General features: G+C 38.7%; 1 protein-coding gene across 2 annotated transcripts; it reads right to left on the bottom strand.

Annotated features, from left to right (window-relative positions):
• Positions 1-1107: 1107 nt before the first annotated feature.
• LOC145043085 (putative LRR receptor-like serine/threonine-protein kinase At1g74360) lies at positions 1108-4675 on the bottom strand. 2 transcript variants are annotated; one of them, XM_078991639.1, is made up of 2 exons: positions 4454-4675; positions 1108-4375 (listed from the first exon to the last, which is right to left on the bottom strand). In XM_078991639.1, the coding sequence occupies exon 2, from the start codon at positions 4366-4368 to the stop codon at positions 1204-1206; it is 3165 nt and encodes a 1054-aa protein (XP_078847765.1). In that variant the 5' UTR covers positions 4369-4375; positions 4454-4675; the 3' UTR covers positions 1108-1203. The 2 variants fall into 2 exon arrangements, with proteins under 2 accessions (XP_078847765.1, XP_078847764.1); XM_078991638.1 differs by having other exon boundaries at positions 1108-4358.
• Positions 4676-12864: the final 8189 nt, after the last annotated feature.

The raw sequence follows: 12864 nt of genomic DNA, 5'->3' as shown, positions 1-12864 counted from the left end.
GCTTCTAACTATTAGATCTGAGTCTCAACAACTCTTTGATGGATAATGTTTCCAACTTTCTCGATTAGGATGGTCCAAACAACCAAGATCTAAACTTCAAGTCTCTAAAATGACTAAATAGACCATATTTTTGCATGACTTAATGGGAATGTACAAGATCCCACCTCTCTAAGTCCAATGAGTCCAAAGAGCATACTAAAGTACTCAAAAGGTTCACCAATCGTAAACAGCCACCCATGGGGCACAATCTACCAATCAAAGGTTGCCTCGTCCTGCCATGCCTAAAAAAAGTAGAATATATTGTCAGGGATTTGTCCCCGTGACCACAGGTATAAAAAGGCCCCTTCTCCTTCAAGAGAAGAGATCGACTCTTAAATCCTAGTCTCATATTTTCTATTATAAACTTTTTCTCAAAGGAACTCACTGACTTGACCGTTGGAGCCTCGTTTCGGGATCCTCTTATGGACAACGTCCAACGATTTCGTTTTCTTTGTTGTGATTCTCAGGCTTACATTTTTCACCCCCAAGGAGATAGAGTTAAGTCAGAGATATATCACAACACATTTCTAGTTATTTCTAGTTATGAGGGCAATACAAAAAGGATTTTGCTTCTATTTGCAAGTTTATATCAATTTAGTTATGAGTTTAGACACTTTAATCAAACAATATGTACATCTTAAACATAATAATTATTCATTATAATATTATTTGATATTAATTAATTATACAAAACTTATCTTAATGTTTGACTTTATTCAATATTTTAAATATTTTATAAATATAGTTTATAATTTAAAAAATATCATTTTTAATTAAATAACATCAAATTCGAACAAATAATTAATTTGTTTATATTTTTGTTATAACAAATTTTATAAAGCTTTTACATAAAAACAATATAAATAAACATGTAAAAATTGACAATTTGAGGGTGTTCTTTTTAGAATCCAAGAATCTATATAAGTTTGTTTTTTAAAATTATTTGGGAATATAATTTTTTAAAATAGAAAATGATTTAAACAATATGATGTGCGATGATGAAATACACTTTTTTTTACATCAATCTGGTGTAAAAGAAACAATGTTGGATTGAAATGGTCTAAGAAATAGTTATTACAATGGAGTTTTAGTAAGATTAATTACAATTTAATACGTTTAACATTTAAGTACAACATACATATTTCTACATTTACATTCACATATTTAAAATCCTTTTGACCTAGCCGAAATTCGAACCAACGTTTCTAGCACCTCCTTCATATCAGGTCGAGATTGAGGTGCATCCACAGTGCACCTAACTCCCAATCGCAACAATTCACGCATTTCCGCCGCCCCTTCAGCTAGTCCAGACACCATAAGTGACACCGGAATCAAGGACCAACGCCCCATCACCCTTTTCGACCACTCCACCAAAGACTCTCCTCCTCCTCCTTCCACCGCCCTCCTCCCTGTCGCCAACTCCATCACCAATACACCATAGCTATAGACATCACCTTTTGTTGTGGCTTGCCATGTTTGGCCATACTCCGGTGCTACATACCCGATTGTCCCAGCCACCATCGTGCTAACATGACTACCACCACCGTCAACCACCCTAGCCAACCCAAAATCCGTCACACGAGCCGTCCCCTTCTTGTCTAGTAACACATTGCTAGCTTTTACATCTCGATGAACAATTGGAGGATGACACTCATGGTGTAAGAACACAAGTGCATGTGCAACATCAATGGCGATATTGATTCGCCGCCTCCATGGGAACCCAATTCGATCTTGAATCACATCTTCTAATGTACCACCTTCCATGTACTCGTAAACCAATAACTTTTCGGATCCATCCAAGCACCATCCATATAGTGTAACGAGGTTCGGGTGGGGCCACCCGAACCCGTTTCCTGTTAATACTTCCATTTCGGCTTTAAACTCTTTTTCCCCCTCTACGCCTTCTCTTAGCTTCTTCTTCACTGCAACTACCCTCCCATCCGGCAAAACACCATGGTAAACCGTCCCAAAACCACCTCTTCCAATGATTCTATCATTCGAAAAGTTTCCTGTGGCCTTCAAAATGTCTGCATGCGTGAACGCGGTTTTGTCCAAACGGATTACCTTCACCCCATCTGATAACCATGGCGAAGAGTCATCATAGCCATTTCGTGGCTTTATTTCCGGCAGAAGAAACTGTGGTGGTTCCATGGTGGACTTGGTGGCCATGCAGATTATGATTGTCATGACACCACACACAAAGAAGGCGAGTAAAAGAAAGATGAAAATCAAAACCGCTCCCCATTTTGGTGGTGTTGATCTTCCACTGGTAGAAGATGAGCTGTTTGTTGAATTTTTTATGAAAGAAGGCAGACGTAACAATGGATTACCGAGGAACGACCATATTTCAAAAGTTGCAAGTTGTCCTGTGTCTGGAATGTAGCCGGAGATATACGGATTGTAGGAGACATTAAAGCTGCTCAAATCTGTCAGATTGTTCAAGTTCGTCGGAAACGTCCCTGAGAAATTGTTATATGATAAATCAAGATTCCTCAAACACTTGAGGTTGCCAAGCTGCATCGGAACTCGCCCTGAGAATTCGTTCTGAGAAATATTGAACACGACGAGGGCCATATCGCCGATATCCGCCGGAAGTGTGCCGGAAAATTGGTTTCCCCCGAAGTGTACCATGCTGTAGTCGCTCATCTTCCCGATACTTGAAGGTATCTTCCCAGATAAATGATTTCCACTGAGTTGAATGTATCCGGATATTGTTTCTACTCGAACGTTCGTTTCAGGGAGACAAATCGGAAAAATCCCGTATCCTTTGAGCAACTTATCCCACAAATCCTTACATTTCTTCATGTTAAGAAGCGTATACACAAAACTGAATGGCTGGTAATCCGCCGGAATCCATCTTCTGAGTGTCGAGCATTCTCCTGAGTCTGCAATGAGAGCGTCTTGTCTGTTTACTAGGAAAGTTGGCGTCGCGTTCTTGCCCATGTTAGTTAACGCCGGTGAAAAATGACCGGAAAGTTTGTTGTTTTGAAGATTTAACCACAACAAGCTCCTGCAATTCCCTAATTCCGGTGGTATTTCACCCGTTAAAGAATTGTTTGCGATCATCAACCATAAGAGGGACGTCAATTGTCCAAAACTTGATGGGATTGATCCGGTTAACTGATTATTTGAAAGATCGAGAGCTTGAAGTCCTTGCATGTTTCCATATTCTGAAGGTATGCTGCCGGAGAATTGGTTGTTTGCAAGAAAGATGAACTTCAAACTTTCCATTTGAGAGACTTCGATCGGTAACTCGCCGGACAAATTGTTGTAACTCAAGTCTAGGTTTGATAGATTCTGTAGCCGGAGTATTCCAGATGACGTTAACCCGCCGGTGTAGTTGTTTGAATGGAGGAACAATGTTTTTACTTGAGTTAGCCGGCCAAATATCTCTTGTATATCGCCTCCAAAATTGTTCGTGCTTAAATCCAAGAACTCCAGGTTCTGCAAACCGAGTAAAGTCGCCGGAATCTCGCCGGTGAAGGTGTTGTTGCCTAAGTAAAGCTGTTGAAGATTTGGAATTACTCCAAGCTCTCCTGGAATTTTCCCAGAAAAGTAGTTTCCCCACAGGTTCAAGATTGTTAAATTCTTGCAATTTGAAATGGTCGTCGGGATTTCTCCGGTGAATGCGTTTTCCGATAGGTCCAACGCCTGTAAACTGCAGTTGTCTGCGAAAATCCAGTTCTGGAGGTCGTTATTTAACCGGTTTTCGCACACTGCAAACCCCTTGAACCTGTGGAATCCAAACGACAGGTTTCCGGTCAAATAATTTGCGCTCAGATCGACGTACTCCAGCTTTGGGCACCCATCAATTGAGTTTCCAATTTCACCGGAGAAATGATTTGCCGAGAGATTAGCAACCACCAGACTGCTGCAAATCATCGGAAAACTCATGAAAATATCACCGGAGAGTCTGTTGACAGATAAGTCAAGAACTTCCAGATTACCAAGTCCAGTCAAATTAAGCTCACTATCAATCATGTTGTGTGACAAGTTCAATACTTTGAGGCTTTTACAGTTACCCAAATCCACCGGAAAGCTGCCGCCGATGTTGTTGGTTGATAAGTCGAGGTAGGCAAGCTCCGTCAACGCCGAGAAGTTCTTGAAAATCTTCCCGGCGATATTGTTGTTGGAGAGGTTTATCCCGACGACTCGGTTGCCGGAGCATGAAATTCCCGGCCATGTGCATGGGGAAGACGCTTGTGGGTCCCATTTGTTGTAATCACGTTGATTAACTTTATTCTCCTGTTCTAGGAATGATCTCAAATCGAGAAGTACCTCCTTGTCGAAGTCCAATAAGTCTCCAATGGCTTCTCTTCCTGAAATCATAGTATTTCTGGCTTTTACTTATCAACTTCCATTTATAAATGTCGAAACAATTAGAAGGGATAACAACTAACAAGAATTAAATTACCTGAGACTAAAATCAAGAACACGATGAGTACAAACTTTTGTGTGGACATGATTCTGCTACTAGGTTTTCTGCTTTAAGAAATGTAGTTCAATGGATTCTTGTGATTCATGGTTCAAAGGAATCAGAAAAGGTTAAAAAGAAAATGAAATATAAAAAAAAAATGGTAAGGAAATATGGAATGATTCAACGGAAATATAGAGAGCGCCTGCAGATGGAAAAATATGTTTTTTGGTATGACTTTTATATGTTCAGTTTTAGTTATTATCAATTTGAATCTTTTATAATCAATAAAGATAAGAATTTCAATTATAGTAGGATTGTAATACATTTTTGTTCTTTAATTTCTGAAAACTTTTTGTTTTATTTTTTGTTTACCTATGTTTTATATGAATAATTGGACGTTTACATCAATCTTTGTATATTAGAAAACAGTTTAATGTGTTCTAATGAAAATTTGTCACGTTATTAGGACTCCAAACAAAAGAATTAATATTTAATTTCAAATGTGACAAGAAAGTATTGGTTGATGATGTTTGAGTTCAAACTAATTAAACGTAAGTGTTGATATTTTAATGAACAATAATTATATGTGAGCTAGAAAGTCAAATTCTGACTTTAGTATGGGATGTTAAGTTGTTAATTTTGAAGGATAACTTATGCGAAATAGGACCAAGATTATAAACTTTTATTTCATTGAAAATTGCGACTTTAATTAATTTAACATAACAAAACAAAAATAAAAAAGTTTGAGATATTTTATAGCACAAGAAAATTTGGATATGCTTAAAGCAATATTTGTAAATACATTATTTTCACGCAATTTAACCCACTACAATCTCTTATAGATTAGAAGATTCATGGTGCATCTTCAATGAATTGTAACGTCAAATTGTGAAACATCTATTGCATGAATCGTTTGAAATAGAAATTTTGAAACATTTTTAAAAATAATTTTAAATATATTGAACTAATAACTGCAGAAAAAATCTCAAACTTCAAATTCTTTTAACTAATAAAATCAAATAGTGTTAAGATGCTTATATGAGGACATCACGGTTTACAAAAAGAGGCAAAGGTAAATTTTATAACTATTTCAAAAATAATTATCAAAGTAATCTTCAAAAATTCATCAACCTCATTGATCTTCAAAATGTTATTAAGCAATTGCTGCTAATTTAAACACATGTCAAAATATCATTAGACATGGAAAGACTAGTAAATAATACACAAAAAGAACATATTTCAATAAAAAAGAAATCATGTCATTAAACATCAAATTTGTCGTTTTGGGAAAACATTGGAAGAGATATTGTAACGACCTAAAATTTTCAACCAATTTTTCTTTTTAAAACATGGTAAATTACATATAATATTTCTCAAAACTTTAAGTATCAATGTCAAAACATATTTCAAATTAGTTTTTCACAACTTCAGGATCCATAATAAACATAATTCCAGCTTGGTATGTGTGTGTACAATCAAGTCGGTGTCTTCCCGCGATCTTCGGAGGTACCTGAAACACATAACACAACACGGTAAGCAGGAAGCTTAGTGAGTTCCCCAAAATACCACACACAAATGACTAGCCACTCAAGGCTATAGCTCTGTAAGACCTTCCGGTCAATGTGTCTCAGTGGGACCCTCTAGTCCCACAGCTCGTTGAACCCTCCGATCCGGTCTGGTTAGGACCCCCCAGTCTCATGGCTCTTTGGACCCTCTGGTCCGGTTTGGTTGAGAACCCTCCGGTCTCATAGTTCATTGGACCCTCCGGTCCGGTCTAAATATCACATAATATAGCATACAACACATATATCACACAGAAAATGCATAACCCACGCAAGCACGTAAGACCTTCTGGTCAGACATAATTACTACTCTAGGTAAGGTATAATGAAAAGACTCACCTCAAAGAAAGCAAGTTAAAACACCTCGTACACGAATCACCGATCTAGCCTCCGCCTAATACATGTGATGATTACCTCTAATTAGACCACAGTTCTAATAAACTTATATTAACCCCTTTTTAACTCTTGGTAAGGGTAAAAGACCATTTTACCCCTCCAAGGTCTCAGTTACAAGTATTTGGTCAAAACTCTAAAAGTCAACCGAAGTCAAACTTAAGTCAACAGTCCATGTTGACCCAACTCGACGAGTGCATCAGGAGGACTCATCGAGTCCCCTCTTTCCTTTAGAGACCTTATGAAAACCAACTCTACTCATCAAGTTGACATGTTAACTTGACAAGTTACAACATGCTCAGACTTATCGGGATAAACCCTAGGCGACTCAGCAAGTTCATTCAGTCTCTACTCCCATTCAGACATTTTAGGGTAGATCTATCACTCCAACAACTAGATCTAGGTTCCCTAGGCTCGATTGTCACGTAAAGCTTTGAACTTTTTGTTCATGCATGACATATTTGCTCCATAACGCCATTACAAGCTCTAAAGGAAGGTTAGATGCTCATGAGCCTGCCCCTAGCTCAATAAAGCTTGGATCTTTTGACTCTCAAGGCCTCCTATAGTCCAGATCTGAGGTTCTAACCTCAAACCATGCTCAAATAACGCAAGGACACAAGATGATTGGAAGAACACTCTAAAAACTCCCAAAAATGAGATCTAACGAAATATGTGGCCAAGGTGAGAGCTTTTTACCTCTGAACATATGCTAATGATAGAAGAACATTAGATCCACAGCCTCTCCTTGATAAGATCCACAATGTTCCTTAGATATTCCTTCAAAAAGCACAAGAATGATAAATTTGGTCTCTCTCTCTACACAACGAATGGGCAGGTTTAGGGTTTCTCTCTGTGAAGTGTGGCCGCATAAGGAGGCTATAAGTGCCTTTAAATAGGTCCCAAACCTGGGGATTTAGGGTTTCTCATTCCAGCGCCTACTCGGCGAGTCGCATCGTCGAGTAGATCATTAAACCCACGTGGTTATTCGCAATACGACTCGATGAGTCATAGCACCAACTCGTTGAGTCACTCTATAAAATTCAAAAATAAATAATCAAAATGATGTACCTGGGATTCCGGATGTTACAATTCTCCCCACTAGAATCAGAATTCGCCCTCGAAGTTATGCTCCGCAAATAATTCTAGATGTTGCTCCCGCATCTCTGACTCCGGCTACCAAGTCAACTCGAACCCCCTCTAATGTTGCCACTAGACTTGGACCAGGGGCACTTCCTTGTTCCTCGGAACTTTCACCCTTCGATCCAAAATCACGATCGGCCTTTCAATATAATTCAGGCGCGCATCTACCTGAATATCCTCTAGCAGTACTATTGTCGTCTCATCCGCTACGCACTTCCTCAACTGGGACACATGGAAGGTGTTGTGGATCTGGCTCAACTCCGTAGGTAGCTCCAACTGGTATGTTACCCTGACCACTCTGGCGATCACTCTAAAAGGACTGACGTATCGGGGTCCCAGCTTTCCCCATTTCCTGAATCATATCACCCCCTTCTAAGGGGATACCTTCAGGAGTACAAATTCTTCGACCTGAAACACTAGCTCAGATCATCGTCTGTCCGCATAACTCTCCTGGTGACTCTGTGTGGTCAGTAGCCTCTGTCTGACTTGCTAAATCTATTGAGTTGTCTTCAGCACTATCTCGGTGCCACCCATCACTCTCTGTCCCACCTCTCCCCAACAAATGGGATTCTAACACCTCCTCCCATAAAGAAGCTCATATGGAGGCATACAAATAATCGAATGGTGGTTGTTGTTGTAATAAAACTCAGCCAGTGGTATGTAGGTGTCCCAACTTCCTCCGAAGTCCATGACACATGCACGCATCATGTCCTCAAGTGTCTGTATCATCCGCTTACTCTGTCCATCTATCTGCGGGTAGGACGCAATGCTGAAATGTAGGCACGTGCCCAACTCCTCGTGAATTTCTTCCAAGACCTAGAAGTAAATCACACATCTCAATCCGACACTATCAAGATCGGCACTTCGTGCCATGCTACCACCTCTCTCATATAGATCTCAGCTAATCTCTTTGTAGAAGAGCTCTCACTAATAGCAAGGAAGTGAGAACTCTTCGTCAGTCGGTCCACAATCACCCAAGTCATGTCAACACCACACGCCGTTCTCGGTAGTTTAGTGATAAAATCCATGGTAATGTGGTCCCACTTCCACTGTGGAATCTCTAAAGGCTGCAATGGACCATGTGATCGTTGGTGCTCTGCCTTGACCCGGCGGCATGTCAAGCACCTCTCAACTACCCATGCAAAATCCCTCTTCATACAGGGCCACCAGTAATCTCTCTTCAGATCCAGATAAATCTTAGTGGCCCCAGAATAGATTGAGAATCTCAAATCAGGGCACTCTCTGCTCGACGACTCAGGGCATCGGCTAACACGTTAGCCTTGCCCGGATGATACAGGATCTCACAGTCATAGTCTTTCACCACATCCAACCACCTCCTCTGATGCATATTTAGGTTAGGCTGATATGTTGAGTGTGGGAGTTGTGTCATTGGGCTCGTTTGCTAGTTCCATTAATCTCACGGTTTGGGCCTGTCCAACTGTGTTTTTGTAAATAGGGTTTAGTATAAAAGATGCATGCATGCATCGTTGGTGAAAGTCTTCTTGATTATTCTTTTGATTATATTGTAACCCCAGCACACCTCGATAGTAGAAGTTCTTCATTGAGCTCTTTTAAGGTAATGTTGTTTTAATCATTCAGCTCTTGTTTAATTCATTGTGTGTTCTTACTGTTGCTTAATTTTTATTTACTTGTCAAGGATCCAAACGATCTAAAAAGAACTTTTTAAACTTATTATTTGGTATCAGAGTAGGAGACTGTGTAATCCATATGCATCTCTTCTGTTGAAGAAGGTTTTAGGGTTTCCGCTATTATCGTATTTGTTAGAGTCGCCATCTTTCCATTGGCGTTGCTCTTAGATCATGATCTTACCCTAATTCAGTTTACTAGTCTGATTCTTGGTAGGTTATCAAACAAAATCATCATGTCTTACGATGAATCTCATTCGAACCCTATCAACATATCCAACAGTATCGGATCTACAACTAGAATCCCGATCTTATACACTCATGATTATGAAGTCTGGACGCATCACTTTGAGGACTATGTTGTTGGTTCAGAGGATTACGGTTATCTTATCTGAGAGACGATCACCTTATGTCCATTTGTTCACTTTGGAGCGAATAGAACCATCAAGACGCAAAAGGAATACAATCAGCTTATGATTGACGTGGAGAAAGTTCCTCAAGATGAGAAGGAAAAACTAATGTGCAACGTCAAAGCTATGAGGATGATCATATTTGATTTGCAATCTGATACCTTTCGCCTCGTTAGCTCATGCACAACAGGAAAAAAAATCTGGGATAGGCTTAAGGATCTTTATTCTACAGATGAGGATCTAGAACATTCAATACAAACTCTTTTGCTCTCTAAGTTCGGTGACTTTAAGCAAAAGCCAGAAGAAAAACTCGTTCAGGCATTTAATCGTTTCAATCATCTTCTCAGTAAAATGATCAAACATGGAATTGGCAGAGAGGTTATAGAGCAGAAATTTACTTTTATGAATGGCCTGAGACCAGAATGGATGGCGGTGGTTTCAAATGTGAAAGCTCATGAACAGTTCAAGACATGTTCGTTGGCGAAGCTTGTGGGAATACTCTAATCACATGAAAGTGTTGTGGCTAAGGAGACGAATGTAGTTTCTAGTATGGGATCTTTGTCCCTTCTCTCAAAGGGAAAGAGCGCAACTGAAGAAGAAGAAGAGTTGGATATTTTTGAATGTGATCTAACAAATGAAGAGTATGCATTAATGGTTTCTAATCCCAAGAAGTTTGCTTGAAAAAAGTTCCCCACCTCCAAGAACCGAAACTAGCAAGGGAGCTATAGTTCTGAAAAGGTGAAAGAGGAGGTTAAAACCAATCCTAAGCAAGAAGAAGTAAAGCAGGAGAGCAAGCTGGTGGTGAATCTGGATATGATTGTCACTTTTATCGGGGCAAAAATCATTTTGCTAAAGATTGTTTTTTGAGGAAGCTGTCCAAAAAGAATGAGGGTGAAGATGATGAAGCTTACTATTTGCGTAAGCTAGAATACATCAAGAAGAAAAAGTTTGCTAACATTTCAATGAATGCTTTAACTGTGCAGGAGAGCTTAGTTGGTGATGAGTTCGGAGGTGTAGAGGTCTGGTCTATAGACTATGAAGATGAAGAAGTTCGAAAGCCCACACATGGAAAGGCATTCATGGAGAAGAAAGATAAATTTGAGTTTGCTGGAAGATGTTTAATGGTGACTACTGGAGTGTCACAGATGAGAGGCTACACAACCGATGGTGGAGGTGAGGAGGCGAAGGAAAGAGAAGACAAGTGCTTTGCTGCCAAACCAATGGGTGAGCAGATCTATGAATTCAATCAGTTGATCAAGAAGGTACAATCTATTCTTGAATCTCTAAAAATACCTTTCACCAACTATGAAAAGGAATTAAACGAATTAAAATTTAAATTTTCCAATTTAAGTGGTAGTCTATAACAAAATCGCCTAGCAAATTCTAACCTAACTGATCAACTCAGTAGGGTGTCTTCCAAGAGTGAGGAAAGAATGATGTGGATAGAGAAGAAGGAGGCGGAGTTAGTTAGGGTAAAAGATGAAATAATTTATTTGCAACGTGGCAATTTGACGCTTTTGAAACAAAGAAATATTTTTTGTTTGATTTGTAAACGTTTATGTCACACCCCAAAACCAAGAGCAACGGAAACGTTCCCGGGTGGAGGACGTCATGTGAACTATCATAACAGTGTAAATTAGTAAACAAGCAACAACATCATCCATTGCATTAACGATAAAGTTTTAATACATGTGTGTTCTTTCATAATGTACAACAATAAAATGAATAATCAAAATAAGACGAGTCTTGTCTGTGCTCCGTCTTCTCAAAACCTGGCCATCGTACCTGTCTAACCGGTGACCTGAGAATACAAGTTATTTTGAAAGCGAGTATCAGCCTAAAGCTGGTGAATTCATAAGTATTTAAGTGTCATTGTCTTGTTTTGAAAAGTTGTTATGAATGCCATGTAAATCTTTAAATGAAACAGTTGATATAAGTATGAAAAACCCTAGAAAATCCCTTATTTCCTACTAGTATGAAATGTAGTCTTCTACCAAGACCCGAATGTTTTGTAAGTAAAATGATAGTTTTTCCTTTCTATTGACTAGTACTAAAAGTACTTAGTCTAACTCCTAGTTTATGTGAATGTATCACAAAATAAAGTAAATAGGAAAATGTACTAATGTAAGTGTTATCCTTTGGTACTAGGACTAACACGACATCACGATAAGCGAAATGTCTAACCTAATGAACATCCGAAGATTGTCCAGTTGTCCTCTGTAGCAGCAGCAGGGGGTAGGAAGGGTTAGTCCCATAATCGATGTTCCTAATATAAGTATTAACCGTAGGCATCCATAGATGTTCATCAACCTCTGTAGCGAACTGTAGGCCCAAGGAATGGTTAGTCCCGTAAAGGTACCCCTAATATAACTAATAACCGTAGGCATCCGTAGATGTTCATCAACCACTGGTGCTAACAGCTGGGATTTGGAATGGTTAGTCCTGTCTAGATATCCCGTTGAACTAGGATAGGCAGGACTATTTACACAGAAGGTACTAATAAATCATCCTAGTGAATCGAGGTACAAGTATCCATGTAAATGTATACAGGAAGATGTATCTACGAAAAGGTACTCATGTCATGTATTCATGTAAGGTACTCATGTAATGTGTTCATGTAAGGTACTCATGTAATGTAATCATGTAAGGTACTCATGTAATGTAATCATGTAAGGTACTCATGTAAGGCTACACAAGAGTGTGGAAACTGAATGAAGGATGAAAACTATAACATCAATACATATAAAAGAACATAAGTGTATAGATATAGTTTTGTTCAAGAAGGTAAAAATGGTTTTGTAAGACATCTAAGAGTTTTGAACAATAATTAACAATGACTTGATGTCATTTTAATAAACATTTCAAACGTAATACTTTTGCTATCAAGGTATTTTTAAGATATAAAACCATTTTATGCATCACATTTTGTAATATGTGAAATCTACTGAATGAAAACACAGTTATAAATACATATGATTGGTTTAATAACATGTTGTTTTCTACCACTATTCCCCCCCCCCCCCCATTAAAGCATTTAAAATCATTTAAAACATTGATTAAGGGGTATGAACTCACCTGTTGTGGGAAATACGGATGAACTGAAGAGGTAGGACTGCTTGGTGTCAAGTGAAGACTTTAGACACACACAATGGTCCTAATTACATATGAAGACATATGTATATAAACAATTAGTGATTATAACACTAATTAAACATGTATAAACATCCTAATGCGAGGAAAACACTTTTGGTCAAGTG

Source organism: Lactuca saligna, chromosome 4, assembly GCF_052625555.1.
Source record: "Lactuca saligna cultivar CGN05327 chromosome 4, ASM5262555v1, whole genome shotgun sequence".
In the NCBI taxonomy this organism is placed as follows: domain Eukaryota; kingdom Viridiplantae; phylum Streptophyta; class Magnoliopsida; order Asterales; family Asteraceae; genus Lactuca; species Lactuca saligna.
Note: the sequence above shows the minus strand (reverse complement) of the source record. Positions and strands in the feature narration are given on the sequence as shown.

Coding starts and splice junctions, on each gene's coding strand:
- LOC145043085 (XM_078991638.1), bottom strand. CDS start 4,502: ATGTCCACACAAAAGTTTGTACTCATCGTGTTCTTGATTTTAGTCTCA. Junction 4,359..4,453: donor GTTCTTGATTTTAGTCTCAG/GTAATTTAATTC, acceptor CTATGATTTCAG/GAAGAGAAGCCATTGGAGAC.